Genomic DNA, 22,432 nt, shown 5'->3' with positions numbered 1-22,432 from the left:
TTATCAAGCTGTCATTATATACTGTAGGAATTACTTTTTAACCATCTGCCCTCTCCACATTTTAAATCCCTCTAGGGTAGAGATTGTGACTGTCAGAACTGTATTCCAGCACCAAGGGTAGCTTCTGGCTAATAATAGTGGCTCAAACAATATTTGTTCAGTGAAATACTTGTTGGGTAAATGCTACAGATCTTTAATTCAAATTATATTTAAATCAAGAGCAATACATGTATCAAAAATCTATGTTTTGGGCTTCCCTGGTGGCTCAGCGGTTGAGAGTCCGCCTGCTGATGCAGGGGACATGGGTTCGTGCCCCGGTCTGGGAAGATCCCACATGCCTTGGAGTGGCTAGGCCCGTGAGCCATGGTCGCTGGGCCTGCGCGTCCGGAGCCTGTGCTCCGCAACGGGAAAGGCCACAACAGTGAGAGGCCTGCGTACCACAAAAAAAAAAAAAAAAAAAAAAAAAAAAATCTATGTTTTGCTATGGTAAAACAAAAATAAGTGGTCTCTTATTCTTTACTCTCAAATCACCTAAAATTAATTAAAAGACCTTTCTTTCTGGGCATATGGTATTATAAAACTCTTTAAGTTGGGGAATAGTTTGATAACTGTTGACCTGAAATACAAGATCTATTTTTATTTCCTAACCTAAACCAATTAATTAGTTAAGCTGCCCATGCAATAAGGTCATTGTTTAATGGAAGAGTCTTTAAAACTACAATTGAGAAAATACAAAGAACACCAAAATCTGCCTAATAGAGAAAGGGGATGCTGTTTAAGAAGTTAGCATTTAAACAGATACCTAAGAATGAGTAAGAACGTACTAGGCAGACAAGTGGGAAAATTGTGTTATAACATGTACAGAAAAAGTGGGCACAGGAAGACATAGTCAGTGTTGCTAAAACCTGAAGGTGAGTTGGGAAGTGGTGGGAATGAGGAAAGAAAGTGGGCAGGTACATTTATGCCATAGAAAGAAGCTTAGATTTTAGCTTATATAAAAACGAGAGCCACTGAAAAATTACAGTGAACTGATCTTCAGAAATTAGATTGCAAGGGCTCCAGGTTAGAGGTAGTGAAATCATTGAGGAGAATGTTGCAACATGACATGGTCTAAATGAGAAATGCATGAAAGCAATGAATGGATGGAAAGGGACGGTTTTGAGAGAATCTCTAGTGATTAGATCTAGGAAGTAAGGGAGAGCAAAGGATCTCAGATGATTCCCAGATGTTTCACTTGAACCACTGGGTGAGTGATGGCTCCATTCACTACATTAAGGAATAATGACTTTTTAAGGGGTAACATGATGAATTAGTTTTAGATGTATTAATACTGTCAGAATTCAGAAAGAAGTGGTTTTTTAGACATATCCAGAATTAGAGCTCCACAGAAATACTTATCTGGAGCTAGAGATTCAGAATTGTGGGTTATTTTTGAGCTGGTGTAATTGAAGTCATGAAAACAGAGGGAGAGTAATAGACGGACTGAGGAGGGTCCCTATGGAGCACCAACAGAAGAAGGAATGTGATGTCTTAGATACTGAGGGAGGAGAGCTTTTCAAGAAAGAGGAGGTAAATGTGTAAAAAGCTTCAGAAAGATTAAATCAATATGACAGCTAAAAGCTGGAGATTGGATTTGACACGTAGAAGGTCAATGTTGCTTTTAAGTGAAGCAGCCTCTGTGAGATGGTGAGGCCTAAAGCCAGACTGCTTCAGAATGAGGAGTGAATCAAGGGGAAGAAGTAGACTTCTTTCCAGGAGTAGCTTGTGAAAGAGGAGATATAAGGTGACAAAGGGAAACTTTTTAGTTTTTTTGGTTTGGTCTTAGATATGAAAAACTCGAGGATTTTTACATGCTGAAAAGAAAGAGCTAAGGTAGGAGTTTGAGGATTGAATAAAGATAATCAATGGAATGAAGTGTCCCTAAGGAAAGAGGGTGGTTGGGACCCTCATGCTAGAGGGTGGTTGGGACCCTCATGCTCAATGGGAACATTGATAGAGAAACCACGTTTAGATGGAAGGAGGGAGAAGTGTTATCCTGGGTCAGAGCAGTTAGGGAATAAGGGTGGGTGCCGGCCTGGGGATGTGGAGAGGAGTGGCAGTTTGGAGATATTAATAATTAGTAATAGTTACTCCCCTTTCCATTTCTCAATTCTGCCAAATATCTAGCAATTTCAAACCTGAACTACCATCGTAGGTCTCCCTGATTTTCCTATTCCCTCTAAAAACACAGCAAAGCAACTTATTATTAGGATTGCTTCCGTTATCCACAACACTGTTTTTCCCTTTCTCAAAACTATTTCCTTTGTAAATTATTATTATTATTTTCAACACATTTCTCTTGATTTTTAGACCTTTCTCCAATTTCACATTTCTTTAGTTTAATTCCCCACTACATTCTCTCTCCCATTTCCAACTTTACAGAATCAGATATCCTTCTAACAAACTCCTGACAGCCAGGAAAGATGTCATTTTCTTAAAACTCTCTTTAAATCATGTTTGTACAGAAAGATCCTTGCAGAATGAATCAGAAATTGAAGTTTAATTCATTTTTTGTAGAGGAAGATATCTTTCTTATTTTGTTTGTTGCTTTTATTTTTACTTTTCTCTCTCATTCTTCTCTGCAGTTCCCACACTGTCTTCTCATTTTCAGTGTTGGGAATTTAGAAATATTTGTTTGCACTATTTAATAATCGATATAATAATCAGTGTTTTTCATTGAGCTTTATGGAAAAGAAACTTTATGAAAATTTAGTAATAACAAATGAATAATGTAGTGATTTCACCAAAGTCATGACTTAGTTTTTTAGAATGTGTCCTTTTTTCTTAGTTAGTAATTTACATTATTTCCCTTTATTAGCAGTTCTATTTTAAAAAATTTTATTTCTGGCATATATTTGAGTGCTACCTTTTATGTTTTGTTAAAGCATGTTAAATGGAGGTCAGTTAAGCCTTAATTTTGCTTGTGTATTAAAAATAGCCTTTATCTAAAAGATGAGTAAGAGCTAAGCATAAGTAACATGTATAATAGGATTTCTTTTTGTAGTTTTTAATTACTTTATTATTTGTGTAGGCAAGAAAGTTTATATGCCATTTTTAGCCTTCCTGTATTAGCACTGTCCTCATGGTTTTTAAGATGCTGTTTTGATTTATGAACCCATATCTTTTGGTATATTAACTGCTAGTTTTTGAACTTCATAGCTGAGTTTCCCAGAATTGTTCCTACACTTGCTAAAGAATTAAGAATAAAATGAAAATATTTTTATCCTCACTGCTATGTTTAAGTCTGTAATAGATAAGAAAGTAGTAATTGGTTTTCATTTATTAATAAGTGTGCTAAATGGTCCTGAGAGCATTCATTATCATTTATTTGCAATAATAGATTTAAATGTAATGCCAGATTATAAAATAATTGCTTTGCTATTATTTTGTTTTGATAAAAACAAACTACACATAACACACACACATACACACACACCCTTATGTTTGTTTTGTGTAAGCAAGGAAAAGGTATGGAAGGTTACCACTAGTTGGTTATCAACGGTTATTTCAAGGAGGTACAGCTGGGAGATTAACTTTTTCTTTACATACCTTGCCATTTTTTTCACTTTTACATATGAAGAACATAAAATACAGAAAACATAAAGGAGAAAAAAAAACCCTCTGATCTCTTCTCTGAATTATCAGTAACTTCCAAACCTGCCTCTGAGTCATTTAGAAAGACTTGTTAAAAATCAGATCCCTGGGTCTGAAACAGAATCTCCAGGAGTGTTAAAAATATTAGACTAGTGGTTCTCAAACGTGGTGGATCATCAGAATTGCCTAAGAAGCTTTCAAAACATCTAGATTCCCTCCCTCGTGAATAGAGAATTTGAAGTTTGTAAATGGTTTATGGAACTTGCACCTCATTTTTTAAAAAGCTCCCATGTGATTCCAGTGATCCACCAGGTTTGAGAACTACCGGTTTAATGATTTATTTGCTCTGTGGAAGACACTGTTCTGGGTGCTATAGTTATTTTAAAGAGTACTAAAACACAGTTTTCGCCTTCAAATTTACAGAATAGTTGGGGGTTGGGGGCGGTATAAAAAGGTGGAAAAGACTGATACGTAACAGCTGTTTTCACAGGGCAAAAGAAAAATATGCCTTAAGTTGTAAAGTCAGTGAAAATAAGGTGTCAGCCATTACCTCTGTTAAACTCTATTATTTAATATTGTTTTGAAAGTTCTGCCTAATGCAGTAAGATAAGAAAATGAAATGAAGTATAAATATTGCAAAGGAAGTGAGAAATACCATAATCATTTAAAACTGAAAATATTATTGTCTAACTAGAAAACCCAAGATTAATCAACTAACATTTATGAAAATTTTAATTAAAAACACACCAGTAAGATGGTCAGTTACAAAATAAATTCAAAAATTAATGTTTCCTCTGTACCAGCACAAACAGAAATGTTTTTAAAGATCCTACTTATAATAACACAAATACATGAAAAAGATCTACAACCATACTTAAGAAATTTGCCTAACGAAGTAAACTATAGGGCTTAAGTAAACTATAGAACCAACCATATGAAATAAACTATGGAACGTAACTAAGGGACGTAAAAACAATTTGGAGAAACATTCCATATTTGTGGATGGGGAGAGTTATTTAATGTTTTAAAATTATACATTCTCCCCCCACCAAAGAAATTTTTTTTCTTTCCATCATTTAATGCAGTTCCAGTTTTTTTTTTTCTTTTTGCCAAACCTGACAGTGTATTTCTAAAGTTCACTTGAAGGAATAAACCAAACAGACTTGCCAAAAAAAAAGAAAAAAAGATATAATGTGAATAATTTGCACGAGCAGGTTTTAAAACATTTCCAACGCCACAGTAATTAAAACAGCCTACTACTAACTTTTAAAAATCAGAATATAATAAAAGTAGATTTTTAATTACATACTCAATAACTAGGTATTATTGAAAGTGTTGAATCTGGTGTTGGTACAAACAGCTAAATATGCAGGAAAAATTCCTGTGGATTAAAGATTAAATGAAGATTTAAAAGTAATAGGAAAAATGTGTACATAATCTTGATGTAGGGGAAGCCTTTTTAAATGTATGATAGTAAAGGCAGGAATTACTTTTTAAAAGGGTTTGATTTGGCTGCATAAAGATTTTAGGTTTCAGCTAATAATAATCAGCTAAATTGAAAGGCAAATAAATTGGGAAGACATATTTATAATATGGTGCCCACACTCTTAATATAAAAAGAGCTCTTACCAATTAGTGAAAAAAGATGAACTCCTAATGTTGGACTGGGAAGGAGGGGCACACATGTAAATTTAAACGTTGAGAAGAGCAGATTGGCCATATGTATCAGAATCTTTAAAATTTTTTTATCCTTTTACCCACTAATGGGAATGTAATCTAAGGACATAGATATGTGCAAAAGAGTTTTAAGGATATTTTTGACAGCATTGTTTAATAAAAATTGAAAACATTTTATATGTCTAGAGACCCACTTCTTGAAATTCACCACTCACCATTCCTAGGCTGGTGCTCTCATTTTCATGATACAAGGGGGAGGCATCTCCATTTCACACAGCAGGTTGGAAGAAAGGGCATGCCCCAGCCATCTTTTGAGGAAGGTGCCCCAAAACTGCCATATAATACTGGCCAGTACTTAGTCTCATGGCTACACCTAGCTGCAAGAGAGACTGGAAAATGTGTTTATTCTGAATGCCATGTGCCCAGCTAAAAATGTTATTTCTATGGAAGAAAGAGAACAGATATTGGGGGGCAGCTTCCAGTCTGCCACACTACCCCTTCTCTGCATTTTCATCTTCCACTTCTTAGTTTAGCCCTTACTTTGAGAACGCTGACTCATTCTGTCTCTACTTCCGCAAACCGTGTGTCCAGTCTGTAGACCATCTAGGCGAGTTCTTGACTTTCTCATACCCAGGAGCTACGTTTCTACCTTTATTGTCAGTCACTGTATTCCCTGTCAGTATGTCCTTCTTTCAGACATGATGCATTTTTCCTATCCAAATATGGGAAATTAGTTGCAGTGCCTAGCAGATGAGGTTATTGCTACTAAACATTACCAGCTGGTTTGTAACATTTGGAAGTAGGATCAGAATCAATTCTAAATCTTCTGTTCTTCCTTTCCACTCGTCCCCATCCTCCCCAAGTAACTAGGAAACACTGTCAGCTTTGTACTGCATTGTTTAGGAGAACTCATGAACCTAGAGGGAGCAGTCCTACCTTTTACTGTCTTTTAATACATTGGAGACGGTACAAGTTATGAAACTATCTGAATCCCACCCTTGAGGATCTTTCTTTCTAATCAAAAAGCAGCATATTTGTGCCCTATATGACAGGGAAGTATTTTTCAACATTGTTTGTCGGTAAAACTGCTGCCAGAGCTCTGTTTGCTATCTGGTGAAGCCATGACAGTTATCTAGCTTTTCCTCAGTATTTCACAGCCATCACTCATTGACTGCTTGGTACCAGAGAAGGAGAGAAAAGAGAGAGGGAGAGGGGAGGGGTAGGCGAGAGGAGGGGAAGAAAACACTGCCATCTTTTTCAGTTTTGTAACTTTTCCCTTCACATGATTCAGTGCTAGATTAATGTATAGAAAGAAACTCTAGTATTCTGACAGTTATACCAAAAGTTATACCAACTCTCCATCATAGCTATTAGCTGTTACCTTCAATGGGAGGCAGGAAGGACATAGACATCCCATTTTCTAAGAGAGCACACGGATTATATAAATTAAGTAACTTTGCTCATGACCATATACTTAGTGAATGTTGAAGCTGGGATTTAGATCCAGCTCTTCCTAATTCCAGTGCCTGTTCCCCAACCATGGTGACATACTGAATCCCTAATAATGGAATAGAAACATGAGGATTGTCTTCATATATGTGAATGATGGCCATATGGCTATAGGATTGTATATGTTCTGTGTGTCTCCAGAGGGGGCCACTGGTTAGAAATGAAGGCAGTTTTTAACTAAATGTTATAGGAGGCATTTTTCAACAATTAGACTGAATTCAGAAATGAAATGGGTTGTATTTTTAAATAGTGATTGTTCATCACAAATTAGCCAGACTGAGGGTTTTGAAGGAGACAGAGTAAAGTAGTAGAAAGTACTGGACTTGTAGCCCGGAGGTATCAATTCTGTTTTGACCTCTTCTTATGATGTGTTTGAATTAGCTATTTGAGTCTCTGGGCGTTTGTTTCCTAGTGAATTAAATGAAGGAGCTGGAGTAAAACACCTCAAAGTCTCATTGTCTTTTAGGTAAATGGCTTGCTTATTAAATGTTTGTCAAATGAATATCACAGCATAGTCCTCTCTGACCCAGTGCCAGTGGCACATCCTTAATGTTCCCAACTCAAAGTAATCTACCTCCCTTTTATGCTGTGTAGTACTTTATCTTCACGTCTCATTGAATCGATCACTTTCTACTTTACAGTAAACATATTTATGAGACTCATGATGGCAAGATCTATATAATATCTTGTATCTGCCATTGTGCCTTACACAAAGTAGGCACTCGATAAATATTTGTTGAATAAGTTAGATAAAATTACCTGATGCATGAGAGAATTGAAGAAAACATCTTTGCAACCAGGTTTTTCTCTCACTTTCTCGAGAAACAGGTTACTCTGACTCTTATCAGTGGTAGACCCATGCATGCATACAGTCTAAACAAAAGTCTCTATATTTGTGGCTTGAAGTTAAATTAAAACTTGTTCAGACAGGGCATTGACACTGACAGTAGCCACCTCAACTCAGCTTCACCTAATGAAAAACATCTACTAAACCACCACCTGGAACCCGTTAGATTCTTTCATTTGAGTTTTGCTGCCTTGACATTGTATCACACTGGGAATCTAAATATTATCTAAATATTATCTAAATATTATCTGGTTTTTTTCAAGTATTGTTTCCTGAGAAGGTATTTGCCTAAAATTCATTCATATTCCTCTAATCCTTCTTCCTTTTCCCTTCCTCACCTTGCCCCACCTTTTTTTCTACCACTTTCTCTTGAATTGCCTTTCATTTCTAAAATTCAGATGGCACAATGTCCTAGGGGTTGTGTACTATAATATATATGGTGAAGCGGAGGACCTGGTGAGTCAAGGTGAAACCAAAACACCTCAAAGTTGTGAGTAGCCTGATTCAAACACCTCTATGAAAACTTCCTTGAATCCCTTCACCATTTTTTACACAATCATTAATGCCTTTCTGCAGTCTCTCTCCTCTGTGTTTATGTATGTTTTCCCAACCAGGTAGGGGCTACATTTTATTCTTCTTTGTGTCATTATATGGTATTGAATAAATAAGTGTGTGGACATGATTTGTCCAGACAACTTCCTGTTTTTCTTGTAGGTTTTTTTCTACACAGGCAGATTGCGATATTTCTGTTTTATAGATGAGGAACCTATAGCTTAAAGGAGTTAAACTTGCCCAACGCCAGAAAACAAGTATTTGGAGGAGCCAGAATTCAAATCCAGGGCTTTCTGGAGCCCAAGTTCTTTACCTTTTTCATTCTGCTTCCAATATATGTCTTTCAGTCTATTCCCGTCTTCCGATTTACACTGCTACAGTCCTTAATCATCTCTCATTACCTCTTCCTTAGAGCTTTGTCATAGTCCCCTACTCTGTCTACCTAGTCCTGTCTTCTTTTCCACTCCTACTCATGCATCATTATTCTGATCATATCATCTCCTTAGAGGAATCTTTGATGGCCCATTTCTTGCAGGATAAAGGCTGAACTTCTTGGAATGTATTGATAACTACACTGCCCCATAATCTGCCCCCATTACCTCTCCAGCCTGATTTCCCACTCCTGCTTCCTCTGTGCCCTCTAAACTCTAGCCTCACTCTGCCACTTCACTATCGTCTACACGTACGTGGCAGCATCCGACTTCTTGGTCTTTACTTGTGCCTTTCTGTGTTATTTTGGCGGGCCCTGTTTTGCTAGTTGAAATTCCAGCCAGCTTAACCCTATCCCTTCCATTTAACATCAATTTCCCTGGTCGGAATTAATCTCTTTCTCTGTGTGCTGCTTTTATATTATTACTCATGACTATATATGCCCTGATACACTAATTGGAAGCCCTTTGAGAGTAAGGACTGTGTCTTCAGCTGACTGTATTCCAGAGGTTCATACAATAATCTGTCCATAAAACATACTCTGTAAGATTTTGTATGACTGAAATGAATCTGGCTTTTAAGGCAACAGAAAAAGTTCTACATAAAATTTAATTTGACTAGTTGAATATGAGTTGTCTCCTGGCCTGCCTCTAAAGCATTGGATTTATAAATAAAATCTTCTAGATAAATCAGATGATTAAGTTTGCTTTGTCAAGAATGCCAAAAAAAGACCAGACTTATTTTATTCTGCAGTATTTAGTATGCTATATAATATGTAGTTTGTGTATGTGAGTGTATATATATATATATTCATATGTACATATTATGTGTAATAAACATGCTCATATAAAAAAGAGGGTCTTAAATTTTAAAATCTTATATTTTCCATTATGTAGAATATTTTTAGATTAATCATAATTAATTGCACTACTGAAAAATCTAGTTCCAGTGTTTTCTTTCTATTTACTTTGAAGAAAAAGGCAAACAGTAAAATATGGCGAAATAGTTCATTCACATAGTACATATATTAGTATAATAAGTTCACAAACTTGCAATACTTTAATATGGACTGTTCAGTCCTTTACCTTGCTGACTCTTACCTACTTTTCAAGACTAATCTGAGGTGTACCTCCTCTAGGAAAGCTTCCTTGAAGGGCCTGCCATTCTGTATTAGCAGCACCTGCAGTTGCTTTTTTCCCTCAGGCAATTGCCACACCCAGCGTGGCACCATACCTGGAATATAGTAGACGTTCAGTAAAAGTTTGTAGCATGAATGAATGAACAGACAAATGAAAGAACTTAGCAACTTGGGGTGGGGGGTGTGTGCCTGAGTGTATACGCCTTCATTCAAAGTACAGTGGCAGATTTGTATGTACAGATACGCAAGGCTGTCCGTGATACACTCTTTAGAGAGATAAAAACAAGTTGTAAGAAAAATAATTCCATTTTTGTAAAAAATATTTGTGTGTGTGTTGGGAAAAGGTCTGGAAGCTATGCAACAAGTCAGAGTTTTCCTTGGTGAGTTGGGTGGTTGGGAGTGGAGAGTCAGAATAGACTTTCACTATTTAGTACATTTTTGTATTGGTATTATTTGAACTTTATTATTCAATGTGCACTGCTTTTGTAATTTTTAAGTGACCAATAAAATATGTTCATGCTTCTGCTCAAAGTGTTAATGATACTTTAGTATCAAACGAAAACTATTTTTAAAGACAAAGTTTGGCATTTCCCCCCAATTTTTCTAGGAAGGAAATTATTTTCTTTGTTTAAATGTTTCCTGTTCCTTTTGAAAAATTGTAGGACTTAGAATAAAGTGGACTATATTAAGTCTTTAAACCATGGTGGCACTTGTATTGGGAAACTGAATCTTCTCATTCAGTCTGTTAATGTTCATGGCCAGATTAGTAGAGACAGCTTTTTAAAGGTAATAAGAAACTGACCAATTTTCACTGAATGGAGGTAGCAATCTTATTTTTTTTTGGACTGTCTTACCCCGTTTTCAAACACATCCCTGGGTTCTTTTGGTTAACTTAATCTCGTGCCACTGAGCAAGCTGGTCTTAATGATGATGGTAAACCATTTCTTCTGAGTCCAGGCCCGAGTGAAAATACCACTGAAAGATACCCAAGATAGTTCACCACCGCTTACTTCCTTATCTTTTTTATGAACCAGGAAAATGGTCTTAGTAAAACAAGGTTTTTTGAGACTTCAGAATCTTGGTTATTTTAAGATCATTCCTAAAATTTTTTCACATGGTCCGGCTGCCAGACAGACTGTACGTCAATTTCCTGCAGTGTTTGGCAGGCCTACATATTCACTGACTTAAAAACAATTTGAATTTATTGATTTTGAAATTCGTGATTCCTTTCTAAATTTTTTTTCCCCATCTAAATTTACTTTGGAAAAAAATATCCACAACAGAAAACACTGGCCCATTTTTGTGCCAAGACTTTCAGGGAAATATTTTATGTGATTAATATTGTGTAGCTAATCTGGTGTAAAAAATCAGTTTTATCCATTTTAATTTATGAGAGCATGACCATCCTGTGTGAACTATTTAAAGAGTCTGTGACTTCACTAATTCAAATTTAAGTGTTTGTTACTGCCTTTATATGTGTTACATTACTCATTTCAATTAATAATGGGCCACTTTTCTTTTTAGGAATTGAATTATATTTCATCAACAGATCCGTATCTTTTCTTTCCAGGGTAATGTCCTAACCTTGCCATGGGCAAGCTGAGATTAGTGGACTCTGGGCTTGGCTCAATGAAATACATAGTTCATGGTACCAGGCCATTTTAATAGGTCTGGATTCAGTTAGAAAGCTTCCTCCTAATCTATCTTTTCCTTTAAAACCATTTGTCCTAAAAGATTGGTGTTCTCTCTCTTATTAATAGTCAGAAGAGAAACAACTTTATAAAATCTGTATGATGATTTCATTCCATCAAAACTCAAACTGTTTTTATAAAACATTGGATTATTTGTTACTTGGTGAGTGTACATTATTCTGGAAGCTTTAATGTAAACACTTTGGGGAGTCAAGAAATAGCTATTCATAGTGCTTGTACAGTACTCTATTATCCTCAGAGTTACAGCACCTCACAAATAACGTGGCTTCCGCCCAGGGAAGAATTGACTCACCATGGAGGTCTGTCTCCCTTGTCTCATTAAATCTTCTAGAATTGCTGAGAAGTGGCTAGCAATTATTCTTCTCTCTGTTTGACGTATGTGGAGAGTGAGGTGCCAAGCAGCAAGAGGTCATGCAGAGTCTCTCAGAGGGTGCCGTTTGAATCTTGGTCATTGAATCGCTGCTGAGCAAGCGTTAGCGTGAACTCCTGAGGCCCATCTTATAGGGGATGCGGTGCCCTAAACGCCAGAAACAAGTCCCCACCATTCTAGGCATTGCCAGCTCCTGCCATCGTTTACAAATTATTATATTTTATGAGTATATTTCATTTTGATTTTATACAATTTCTTCAAAAGAACCCATAAAAACATGTCTCTTATATGTCATTCGTACTTAAAATTGAATAAAAGAGCTATGTAAAACTGTTTTGAGAACATTGAGTTTTGACTTTAATTACTCTTAGGATTCAAACTCGCTGATTTATTTTTATTGAGGGAGAAGTAATGTTTTTAAAGTATATAACTGATCTATAAGAATGCTGTGTTATTTTATCTGCAAGATTTGTGTGTCAAAAATCCACCTGCAGGGTGTTTTCTTTTAAAGCTCCTTGGAAAGGTGAATTCTGTAGATGAACTGACATTAGTATATGTTTACATTTATTTTAAAGTGTCTGAGATGGGGCAGGCAGGAAGAACCTTGAAATTGAATTCCCTCATGACCTTTTAAGTTAATCTTGGATGCTAACTCAAGGGAAGTGTGAGAAATGGGTGGAAACTGCTTCAGTTGAATAAATGTTACACTTCAATGACTTTAATTTTTTTTTTAGAATGGAAGGACTAGGTGACAAGTACAGGAGAAACCTGATTATCAGAACTTCATTCCATTATTTAAAAAGTACCAAACGTATTCTAACCAACAGATGACGTTTTGTTTCTTACACAGCCGACAGAAACTGGTAGTTGAACTGTAGCATTTGATAAGTATACAGTATGTACTCCCTACCCTTATATATTTTCCTGCCTTTGAGGGGGCAGGATGGTTTTTAAAAATTCTTCATGTATTTTCCACTCATGGTGGGTTATTTTTGGCAACAACCAGTTGACTCCTGGCTATTCTCTCTGGTTCCATTCTTGCCTCCCTATCTGTCCTCCACTCTGGAGCCAGGTTGATTCATTTTAAACGTAGATCAAATTCTGTCACTCCCCTGCTCAAACACACCAGGACCTTTCCACCACAGAATAAAATCTGAGGGCTTTACTATGGTCTGTTGATGCCATGCATGTTCTGGTACCCGGCCATCTCTCTGACCTCATTTTCTACTGTTTTTGCTCACTTTGCTTCAGCTCTGCTGGTCTTGTTGTTCTTCAAGTCAAGTTTACTCCTTCCCTGAGGCCTGTGCTTTGGCTGACTTGGCCAGAACTGCCCTTCTCACAGAGTTCCTCACTCCCTTCAGGTCACTTTCTCGTCACTCTATTCCCTTACCCTACTTGGTTTTCTTTCTTCACGAGCACTTACCACCACCCAACGACATATATTTTTGCTTCTTGTCTCTTCATCACTAGAATGGAGGCTAGGACTCCTCCCAGTGTGTCCACTACTGCATCAGTCACATGATAGGTTTTCAGGGAATATGTGTTGAATGCATGAAAAACGGCTATCTTGGAATTATAAGAACTTGATAACATTCCTAGACTTTATAATCTCGATAGAAATTTTTAATCATAATTCTGACAGTGTTTATCCATGTGGGTTTTCTGGCAGTGGCTGATGTATATCAAAATCATGTGAGGTTCTTTTTCAAAATATGTAGCTGGTGCTCTGACAACCCCCTCCTGCCAACTAGAAAATATTGAAGTAAAGAGAAAAGAGTGGGAAGGGTATTTTGAATAAAGCTCTTCCGGCTCATTTTCCTCCAAATTTTTTTCATCGTGGAAATTTTTTAAAAGCTGAAAATAGTACAGTAAACACACATTCACCACCTAGATTCAACAAGTATAAACATTTTTCCATATTTGCTTTATTTGTGTGTGCTTGTGTGTGTATTTTTCCCCCTGCCAACTGTGATGTAAGAGCATAGCCTGACTCTTTCACCCAAATAGAGAATCTCTGACTTAGTAGGTTATTGTTATTTCTGATAGGTTTCCTTGTGTGGGTGAGGGGGCAGTAGTGGGGAGCATACAAAGGTTGGATTTCTCTCTTAGTGATTCTCTGCAATAATTGTGAGGTACGCCAGTCAAGGTTGTTGTAAAGAGACCCTGTCTTCTACATTATCTGATGCAGTTTGAATTCAGTGCCACCGTGCATTTGAAGAAGCTTTTTTGTTTGTTCTTGGTAAGTGTTCCTTCTTTGTTGTTTTTTTTTTGAAATTATATTTTGTCAGCTAGGCAAGTGATAGCCTTTATTTCCTCTTGTTATTAATATAGTCACTACAGCCTTTTTGTGTTTACTGTTTGCATGCTATATCTTTTTATGTTCATTTACTTTAACCTGTCTCTGCCTTTATGTTTAAAGTGAAGTATACTTTTTCCCTGAGAACATTTAAAATGTTGTTCTACTTGTCTTCTGGTCTCCATATTTTCTAAGGAGAAGTCTATGATGTTATATACAGGGGATTCATATATATCCCCTGTATATAATGTGTACTTTTTTTTTCCTGTCTACTTTCAAGACGTTTTTCTTTATTTTTGGTTTTCAGCAAACCTAGGCATTGATTTTTGTGATTGATGTTTTTAATTTTCTTTACAGTTCATGAGCTTCTTGAATCTGTAAAGTTATATCTTTTACCAAATTTGGGAATGTATTCGGTTATTATTTCTTCAGATTTTTTTTCCCTCATTCTCTCATTCCTTACCTTCTAGGACTCCAAATAACCTGTTAGACCTTTTGATATTATCCCAAAGGTCCTCGAAACTCTATTCATTTTTTTTCCTCAATCTTTTCTCTCTTCTTCGGATTGGATAATTTCTATTGATCTTTTTCCAATAGATCTTTTGTCATCTCTCTTCTGCTATTAAGCATATCCAGTAAACTTTTATTTCAGATATTGAGTTTTTTCCATTCTAAATTTCCATTTGGTTTTTTGTTATATTTCCTTTTTCTCTGCTGAGATTTCCCATTTTCTCCCTTACCTCACTGGGTATAATTATAGCTGCTTTAAAGTCCTGTCAGTTTCTATATCTGGGTCTAATAAAGGCTGGTCTCTGTTGATTTTCTTTTCCTTTGAGAGTGGATCACATTTTACTGATTCTTGATATGTCAAGTAATTTTAGATCATATCCTAGACATTGTAAATGTTTTACTGTCGAGGGGGAAAATGTGTTTTGTTTACTCTCCATAGCCTTCAGCAGTTCATTTTATTGTTGTTGTTGTTGTTGTTGTTTTGAGGTTTTTTTCTTCCCACAGTTTAAGGTTGTTCTTTGTGAAAGAGTTGGTCTATTAGGGGCTTACTCTGACATGCCAAAGCTGAACTCCTGATATGCTTTTTAATCCTTTAACTGCCTCTCAAGTTTCCTGTTAAACTACATGCCTACACTGTCACACAGAAAGAAAGTCCTTCATGTCTTCACCCAGATGAAATCATCAGAGCTGCCAAGGGTGAAACAGTGATAAAGATGAAGTTTTGTCATCCTCACAACTGGCATCCTTTTTTCTGCATCCTGCCCATTGCCACCCATGTACTCTTTTGTCACCAGAGATGAATGGAATGAATTTAGATGGACTTAGCAACAAGTACCACTGCCACCTCATCAGGAACACAGGGAGAGAGGAAAATCTCAGAACAAAATGATGACAGAAGCTAGGAAGAGCAGTTGGAGGAAAGCTCTGTTGATGGAGTTGGGCACAGATTTGGGCATATGAACATGAACTGAAAGGGAAAGAGAGTTTAAAAAGAAGGGGAGACAAGAGGGTGGGGAGGCAGAGGGCAGGGGGCCAGCTGTGCCCACCTTTATGTCTGTGGTCTCATAGAATCTTCAGAACAACCTGAACAGAATAACAGAACAACAACTTGGCTAAGAAGCTGCACTGCAACGCTCTTAAGTGTGTCAGTTCTTTACTCTCTGCTCAGAATGCAAACTTGACCCGCCTTAAGCTTAGGTTAGCTATGGTAAGCCCTTCCCCACCTCTTAACTCCCCATCCCTTCCCCTACCTCACCCCCAAATCGCAATCTTATTTTGCTTCCTGATGGGCTTTATAAGCCAGAGGCTTAAGAAAAAGACTTTGCGTGCTCTTCAGAAGACAGCATGGCGATCAGCTTGTCAGTGAGGGGCAGATTATTTGAGGTTGGAATTCTTCCCTACAGGTTGCTCTCACTTCTCCGACCTCTAGTGTCCTTATCCTTGTGCCCATTCTAAAATTTCCATTCCACTGAATAACATGCGAAGAGAGAGAAGCATGTTACCAAGAGGCACTAACTTCTTCCACACATAGCCCAAGAGTCCTTCAGGTCCTTCTCATTTTCTTCCTACACTTTTTTATGTCCAGTACCCTCAGAGTAGATCATTAATTCTCAACCGGGGATGATTTTGCCTCCAGGGACCACTCGTTAATATCTGGGCATTTTTGATTCTCTCAACTGGGGAACTGCTACTGGCATCTAGTGGGTAGAAGCCAGGGATGCTGCTAAACCTCCTACAATGCCCAGGACAGCCCTCCATAACAAAGAACTGTCCAACCCAAAACATCAGTATTGCCAAGGCTGAGAAACCCTGGAACTGACTCCTAGAGCCTTTTTCCTGTGTCCTTTCTCTTCCCTATCCCTTCCTTTCCTTCATTAGGGCCACTCCCACTGGTGTAATGATTGTGCCAGGCCAGCCTTTTCCAAGCCTGTCCCGCAGCCAGAGCTGCCGGGGTGGTCCCTTCTGGTGAAGAGGGGGGACGGGAAGTTCTGAATGAACTGCCAGTGGACTCCTGGGGAGGAAGCCATGAGTGGGATTCGTGGAGAGGAGGAGTATGCGAGCCCTCACTTCTCAGCCATGGGCATCGAGGTGCACCTTGGGAGCTGCAGTTTAAAGGATATGGGGCGGTAGCAATATGTAGTGATTTATAGATGTTAGGGAACTTGGAAAATTCAGAGGGAGACTATAAAAGTAATTTTGGCTATGGTTATTTTTGAAATGGAATCAATTATGAATAATTATCACTTGCGCAGTATCATGTCGTTAAGAATGCCACGTTGATATTTTTGGAGAAGCTTTGTTTTAGTGCAGCACTGAAATCTGTTCCTGCATTTGTATTTGCCTTGTTCATTTGCCGGTGACATGGTTGTCAGTTCTCAAATTAAAGAGATAGAGGCAATATTGTTCCTACCTGGAATCGATTTTTTTTTTCTCCCCTTTTCTGTTGGAATGAAAATCCTAGTTACAAGGGGGCCACACAACCAGAACATTTACCCATAGTCATTTAAGACTGTTGATAAATATAGTGTAACTTTATTACAGTGACCTCATGTCAATGTCCTTTGTAATTCTGCTTAGTCCCCATAATTACCTTGGACCTTTCATCACCTCACCAGCATAATCCCCAATCTGCCCAGTATTCGAGTTTGTGGGGCATTGACGTGCTCTGCATTGGACTAAGGTGTTCCCAAGTCTTCATGTCTGTAAGAAAATCACTGCATGATTTTCACCTTACCCCCATACTTCTGCTTTTAACAAATTATCTGGAAAAAACAGAAGGCATTATTATGTTGAATACATATGGAACATGAAACTTTTCTCTCCCACTGTTTTGAATAAAAACTTTTAACTTAACATTAAGTACATGTTGAATTAAATGTTAAGCCTTGATGTTTTCTCTGCCCAGGATATCTACTTTTGCCTTGAAATATATCTAAGATGTAGACAGCCCCTGTAGTCCTAGACAGTCCACTTTAAACTGAACTAGAACATCTTGCTACATCAGGCCTTGGAGGGAAGCTAAGAGGGGGGCCATCTCTGCTGTCATAGTCTTCTTCCCCCATTATGTTGCTATACAAGTGGGTGTTCTACATTCTGCCTCTTCATCTGGCTCTTGTTCTTGGTGCTTTTGATCAAGGTTGTATTCACACCTGAGCACAGGCCTTTCAGGTATGTGAATCTGAGACTCCACCAACCTTCTGGCCTCTACCCAGCATTAAGATGTTAACCATTTGAATTGAGGTTCCTAATAAGACTTGAGAATTGTGCTATTACATTGATTAAGACATTTTATTAGCTTGTTGAATGTGGATAAACAGATGAACTCTGATTTCAGGAAATTTTATCACAGTAACATCTTTAAATGATTAATATTGAATTGTTTTCATATTTATCTTTAAATATGTCATAGTGATGATAAACTCTGATAAATTGATAAATAGAATCTTCCATGGTGGTTTTTGAAATGTAAGATGGCTTTTATTAGTAATGTATTATTGATGATTTACAGACTGGATGATGATGAGTCATCCCTTGTTAATATCTACTATTAGCAGATATTACTAAAATAATTATTTTGTCCTTGTAGTCAGCTCTTTTAAAAAATTACACACTGATTCTTAAGAATTCAAGCTTTTCAGTGCCTAACCAAGACAAAGTTCCACTTCAAAATTAAGCAGAATCAAAATGAACTGTGGTCCCCAGAAAAGCATTTTTAGAGATTTATGAGACTTTATAGCTTTTTGACTATGGGAATATGCCTATGCTTATTTCTGGCTCTTAGTTTCTTTAACAAGCATTTGTTAAGCACCTGCTAAATGCTAGGATTTGAAGAATAAGAAGGAAGGAGTGAACAAAGTGTCAAGTGCAGCTTGAGGGGTCAAATAAGATAGAAATGAAAAGAATTCATTTGACTTTGGTGACCTAACAAGAGCAGTTTGGAGAATGTGATGGGGGTGGGAGCAGTATAGAGTGAGTTGAAGTGTGATTCCCAGTTTAGAAAGTAGAGACTTTCTCCACACTTCTGAGAAGTTTGACTTTTCAGAGAAGAGGGATGAAATTGTGACAGCGGGAGGGGTGGGTGGAATTGAAGGCAGGTCTGTTTTTCTTGGTTTGTTTAAAACAGGATATATTTATAAAGTATTCAATTTTGATGCTAAAAACTAAGAGAGTTTGAAGGAGCACAAGAGAAGGAAGATAACCATGTAGTTAGGTTTCTGAGACCACTCCAGGGCTATCTGACCTTAGATCTGAGGGAGGCATGTGTCTTCCATTAGAACAGGGGTTGTGGAAGATGGGTGAGCGGAATGTTTCTAAACTGCATGGCTTTATAGTCAAAAAGAATTTGGGGCTTTGTATTATAATTAGAATCACAGGCTATTTTCTTTTAAGCAAAAGTAACAGCTTACTTTCATAGTACTTTTGTACTGTGAAATGTTCTTGATCTGCCATTTAGAGGCTATTTTGCTTCCCAGTGATCTCTTAGGGGTTATGAAAAAAAGCATCAAATTTTTGAAGGCACTTTACAAAATTAAAGAATTTTAAAGTTCTAAGTACATTATGTAATCATTCACCTCAACCTCATAATTTTGGGACCATTTTTCTCCCAACTCAGTGGGGATTTTATGACTCATACCTGTTTTTTTTTTTTCCTATGGTTTTTTACTTTCTGATTTTTATTTCCTCCTTCCGTGGATTTTTGCCAGTTCAGCAATAGTAATTACTGTTGAATTATTTATTGTAGATAAAGCAGAAATAAAGTGAAACCAAATTGTCTAGCATAAGTAAAATTTTCTTTTGGTTTATCATTGAAAATTGTCATTTTTATTTTCTGTGTAACAGAGGGTAAAGATTATAGAGTTAGGCTAATTCATTGGTACATTCAGTCATTTGGGATATCTTAGATTTTGAGAAAATTGTGTTACTTAAGGAAGTTACCTAATCATTCTAAACCTTATTAATCGTATCTGTAAAGTAAGAATAATGCCTATTTACAGAATTATCTGTCCCATTTCACGGTTACTGTGAGGTTCATCTGATAATAATAATGTATGTAAACATGCATTGTAAATTATAAAGTATTTTTAAATATATTATGATTTGAAAAATATTAGATCTCAGGCTCTCATGGCCAATTATAAACTCCCCTTCAACTGTAAAATGTACACGAATAAACATTGTAGGAACTGAACTCTTGGCTGGCATAATGATGCATAAGCATCGTTGACCTGCAAGTCTCTATGCTAATCTAAGTCTAATTTAAAATCTTTAAGAAACTCTTCCTTTCTTAAGGAAGGAGGGAAATTTTTATTATGGCTGATAAACTATGTATCTCTGTGTAGTGTAATGTTTAAAAGTGCCAGCTCCAAAATTAGGTTGCCTTGGATTCAAATCCTGGTCACACCTTTTAGTGGCTAAATGTCTTGCATAAGTTTAAACTCTTGGTGCCTCTGAAAATTTAAACTCTGAAAAATGGTGGTATTAATAGTACTTTGTCACAAGGTTATTATCTATTAAATGAGATAACACTTAGAATGGTGTCTGCCAGTGCTACATGCTCAAAAAACTTGTTAGCTATTATGTACATGAAATTTAAAGCAATATGAATCCATATATAAAAGAATATTTCTCATAAAGTAAGTACCTGTAAAGAATTAAATTTTAAATAGCTAAGTACTCACCACATCTTTCCATTTAAGTAGCTTCACCCATGGGATTTTAAATACATTCAAAGGAACACTTTCTCTTTGAATCATTATAATAGCTTACTTTTTTGGATGCCAAATTTATACCTAATGAGTAGTTTTCCACCTACCTGTAGACCAGCGGTGGTACTGGTGATTCCTTCCATAACTAAAAAAGGTTTTGAAATATACTGTGCTTCGAAAGAAGGAAGGAAAGGAAAGGAAAGGAAGAGGAAGGGAGGGAGGGAGGGAGGGAAGGGAGGGAAAGCAGGTTTCTGCTCTTAAAAGGCAGAAATCTGTGGTGCCAAATCTGGCCACTAGAGGGTGCTGGATAGCCAGTGGCCTAGCCCTCTCTTAGAGCCTGAGATCTGATCTTGCCCTTGGGAGAGTTCAGGACCTACCACTAATCATCTATGTGGAGCTCAGTGGCATCATGTTTTCTCAGTTCCAGATACCATTGATCTGACAGTTGTTCATCTTCCTTGCTTCTCATGGACCAGGGATCGAGCTGAAAGCCTGTTCCCATTTTCCATAAACTTTTATACTCTTGAAGTCGGTCAAGCTTTTCACTTCACCCAGAAGAGACCCGCCCATTCAGAAGTCACTTTGGTTACAAGTCAGTTGATTTAGCAGGATTTAATTCTATTCCATCCTACCGCTTCCGCTTCTGCTGCTTTCCCTCAGATAGTCTATACGTTAACTTCTTAATGGGATTTAAGAGGTTTTACGAAACAGTTACCAATTATTCAATATGTGGTGACTCTGTGAGGTTAAAACCCCACTACTGCTTAAGAATCAGTAAACAGCATCTTCCTTTTTTTTTTTTTTTTTTTAAGTCAGAGCGGAGATTTGGCAGGGGATGGGGAAACTTCTACTGCTGTCAGTCTAGCAAAACAGACTAGTGGGAAATCTGCCCTATTACTAGGTGGCATCATTCAGGATGATACTCATTAAAAGCTAATGAAAGCCAAACTTTCTGGTGATTGAAAAACGAGGAGAGAGCTAGCAAGATCTGCAGCTGCCTCAATATGAGTCCTCTCTCCTTGGCCACCACGGGTCAGCACAGCTGTCTGTTCTGAGTATCAGGCGGGCTGGGAGTGAGAGTGGTCTGCTGAAAAGGCTGGCAGCGAGTCCGGGTGACATGAGGCGGTGGACACACCTGTGAGGGGACAGCCGGGCTCGGGCCCGTGCCTGTTTCTCACAGCTGCCAGTGAGCAGAAGAAATGTGGGGGCTGGTGGCAGCCGGCCTGGGGATGGGCCTAACAGTGACAGGACCTCGCACTTTAGTTGGAAGAACTATGGCACGAAGAAGTTTCTTCAAGCGGATGTTCGTAACTGAAAATAGGCTGGACATTGTGGGAATCCGGAAATGGACAGTGTAGTGTAGAATAGATTGCAGTTTTTGAGTTCATTTGAAAGTAATTCCTTTGTGCGCAGTATTTTTCAAAACTACGTCATGCTTTCTGGTATTGCACGTCCACTCTGAGTCTAATAAGGCGAAGGAAATTTCACGCATGATATTTTTGTATAAGAAGGCTATGGAGGATTCTGGCATCTGTTGGTACCAGGCACTAGTCACTCAGTCTGTTAGGTCATTTATTCAGGATCGGGAGCTACATGATACTGTATGTTAATACCACATAATTTCAGAATAATGATCCAAGTGGATTAGCTACTCTGAATAACAGCATATGTCAGTCACTCGCTAACAACATCTTATAAAAAGTTCCTCATGAGCACGTTGAATTTAACAGCCACATAGCTTTTTTGTTACTTTTCCACAGGAGGTAAACCAACAGTGTGTCTTTTGTTTGGTCAGTAATTAAAGGTGCGTTTTTCCTTTTATCCTTATTAAAATTGGACTTTTTAAGACTGAGCTGAAATTTCATACTGAAAAATAAAATGTAAAGATTTACTAGCATAACTACATTATATTAATGTATATTATTCAAACCAAAGCTCAAATTCTGATCCCCAAGTTTCCACTGCTGACCACAGTCTCCTGGCTTCCCAGTAGATGCAAAGTGAGACTATCCAATCGTCATGAAGTCCCCTCAGTCACAGTTCTCTGCCTCTGC

The 22,432-nt window shown here is 37.5% G+C and overlaps 1 protein-coding gene across 2 annotated transcripts in view; it reads left to right on the top strand.

Moving 5' to 3' along the window:
* STK3 (serine/threonine kinase 3) overlaps window positions 1-22,432 on the top strand; it is a 303,272-nt gene that overhangs the window by 265,074 nt on the left and 15,766 nt on the right. Inside the window, exon 11 of one of the 2 annotated variants that reach the window (XM_081258764.1) lies at window positions 11,829-11,990. The exons of the other annotated variant lie outside the window; for it this stretch is intronic. Within the exon in view, the coding sequence (XP_081114890.1) occupies window positions 11,829-11,837 (9 nt within the window). The 3' untranslated portion in view covers window positions 11,838-11,990. Of the gene's footprint in view, window positions 1-11,828; window positions 11,991-22,432 lie in introns of those variants that run through there. 2 annotated transcript variants of the gene reach the window in all.

Source organism: Mesoplodon bidens, assembly GCF_964165515.1.
Source record: "Mesoplodon bidens genome assembly, chromosome: 16".
Classification (NCBI taxonomy): Eukaryota; Metazoa; Chordata; class Mammalia; order Artiodactyla; family Ziphiidae; genus Mesoplodon; species Mesoplodon bidens.
This window is presented reverse-complemented; position numbering and strand designations above follow the sequence as displayed.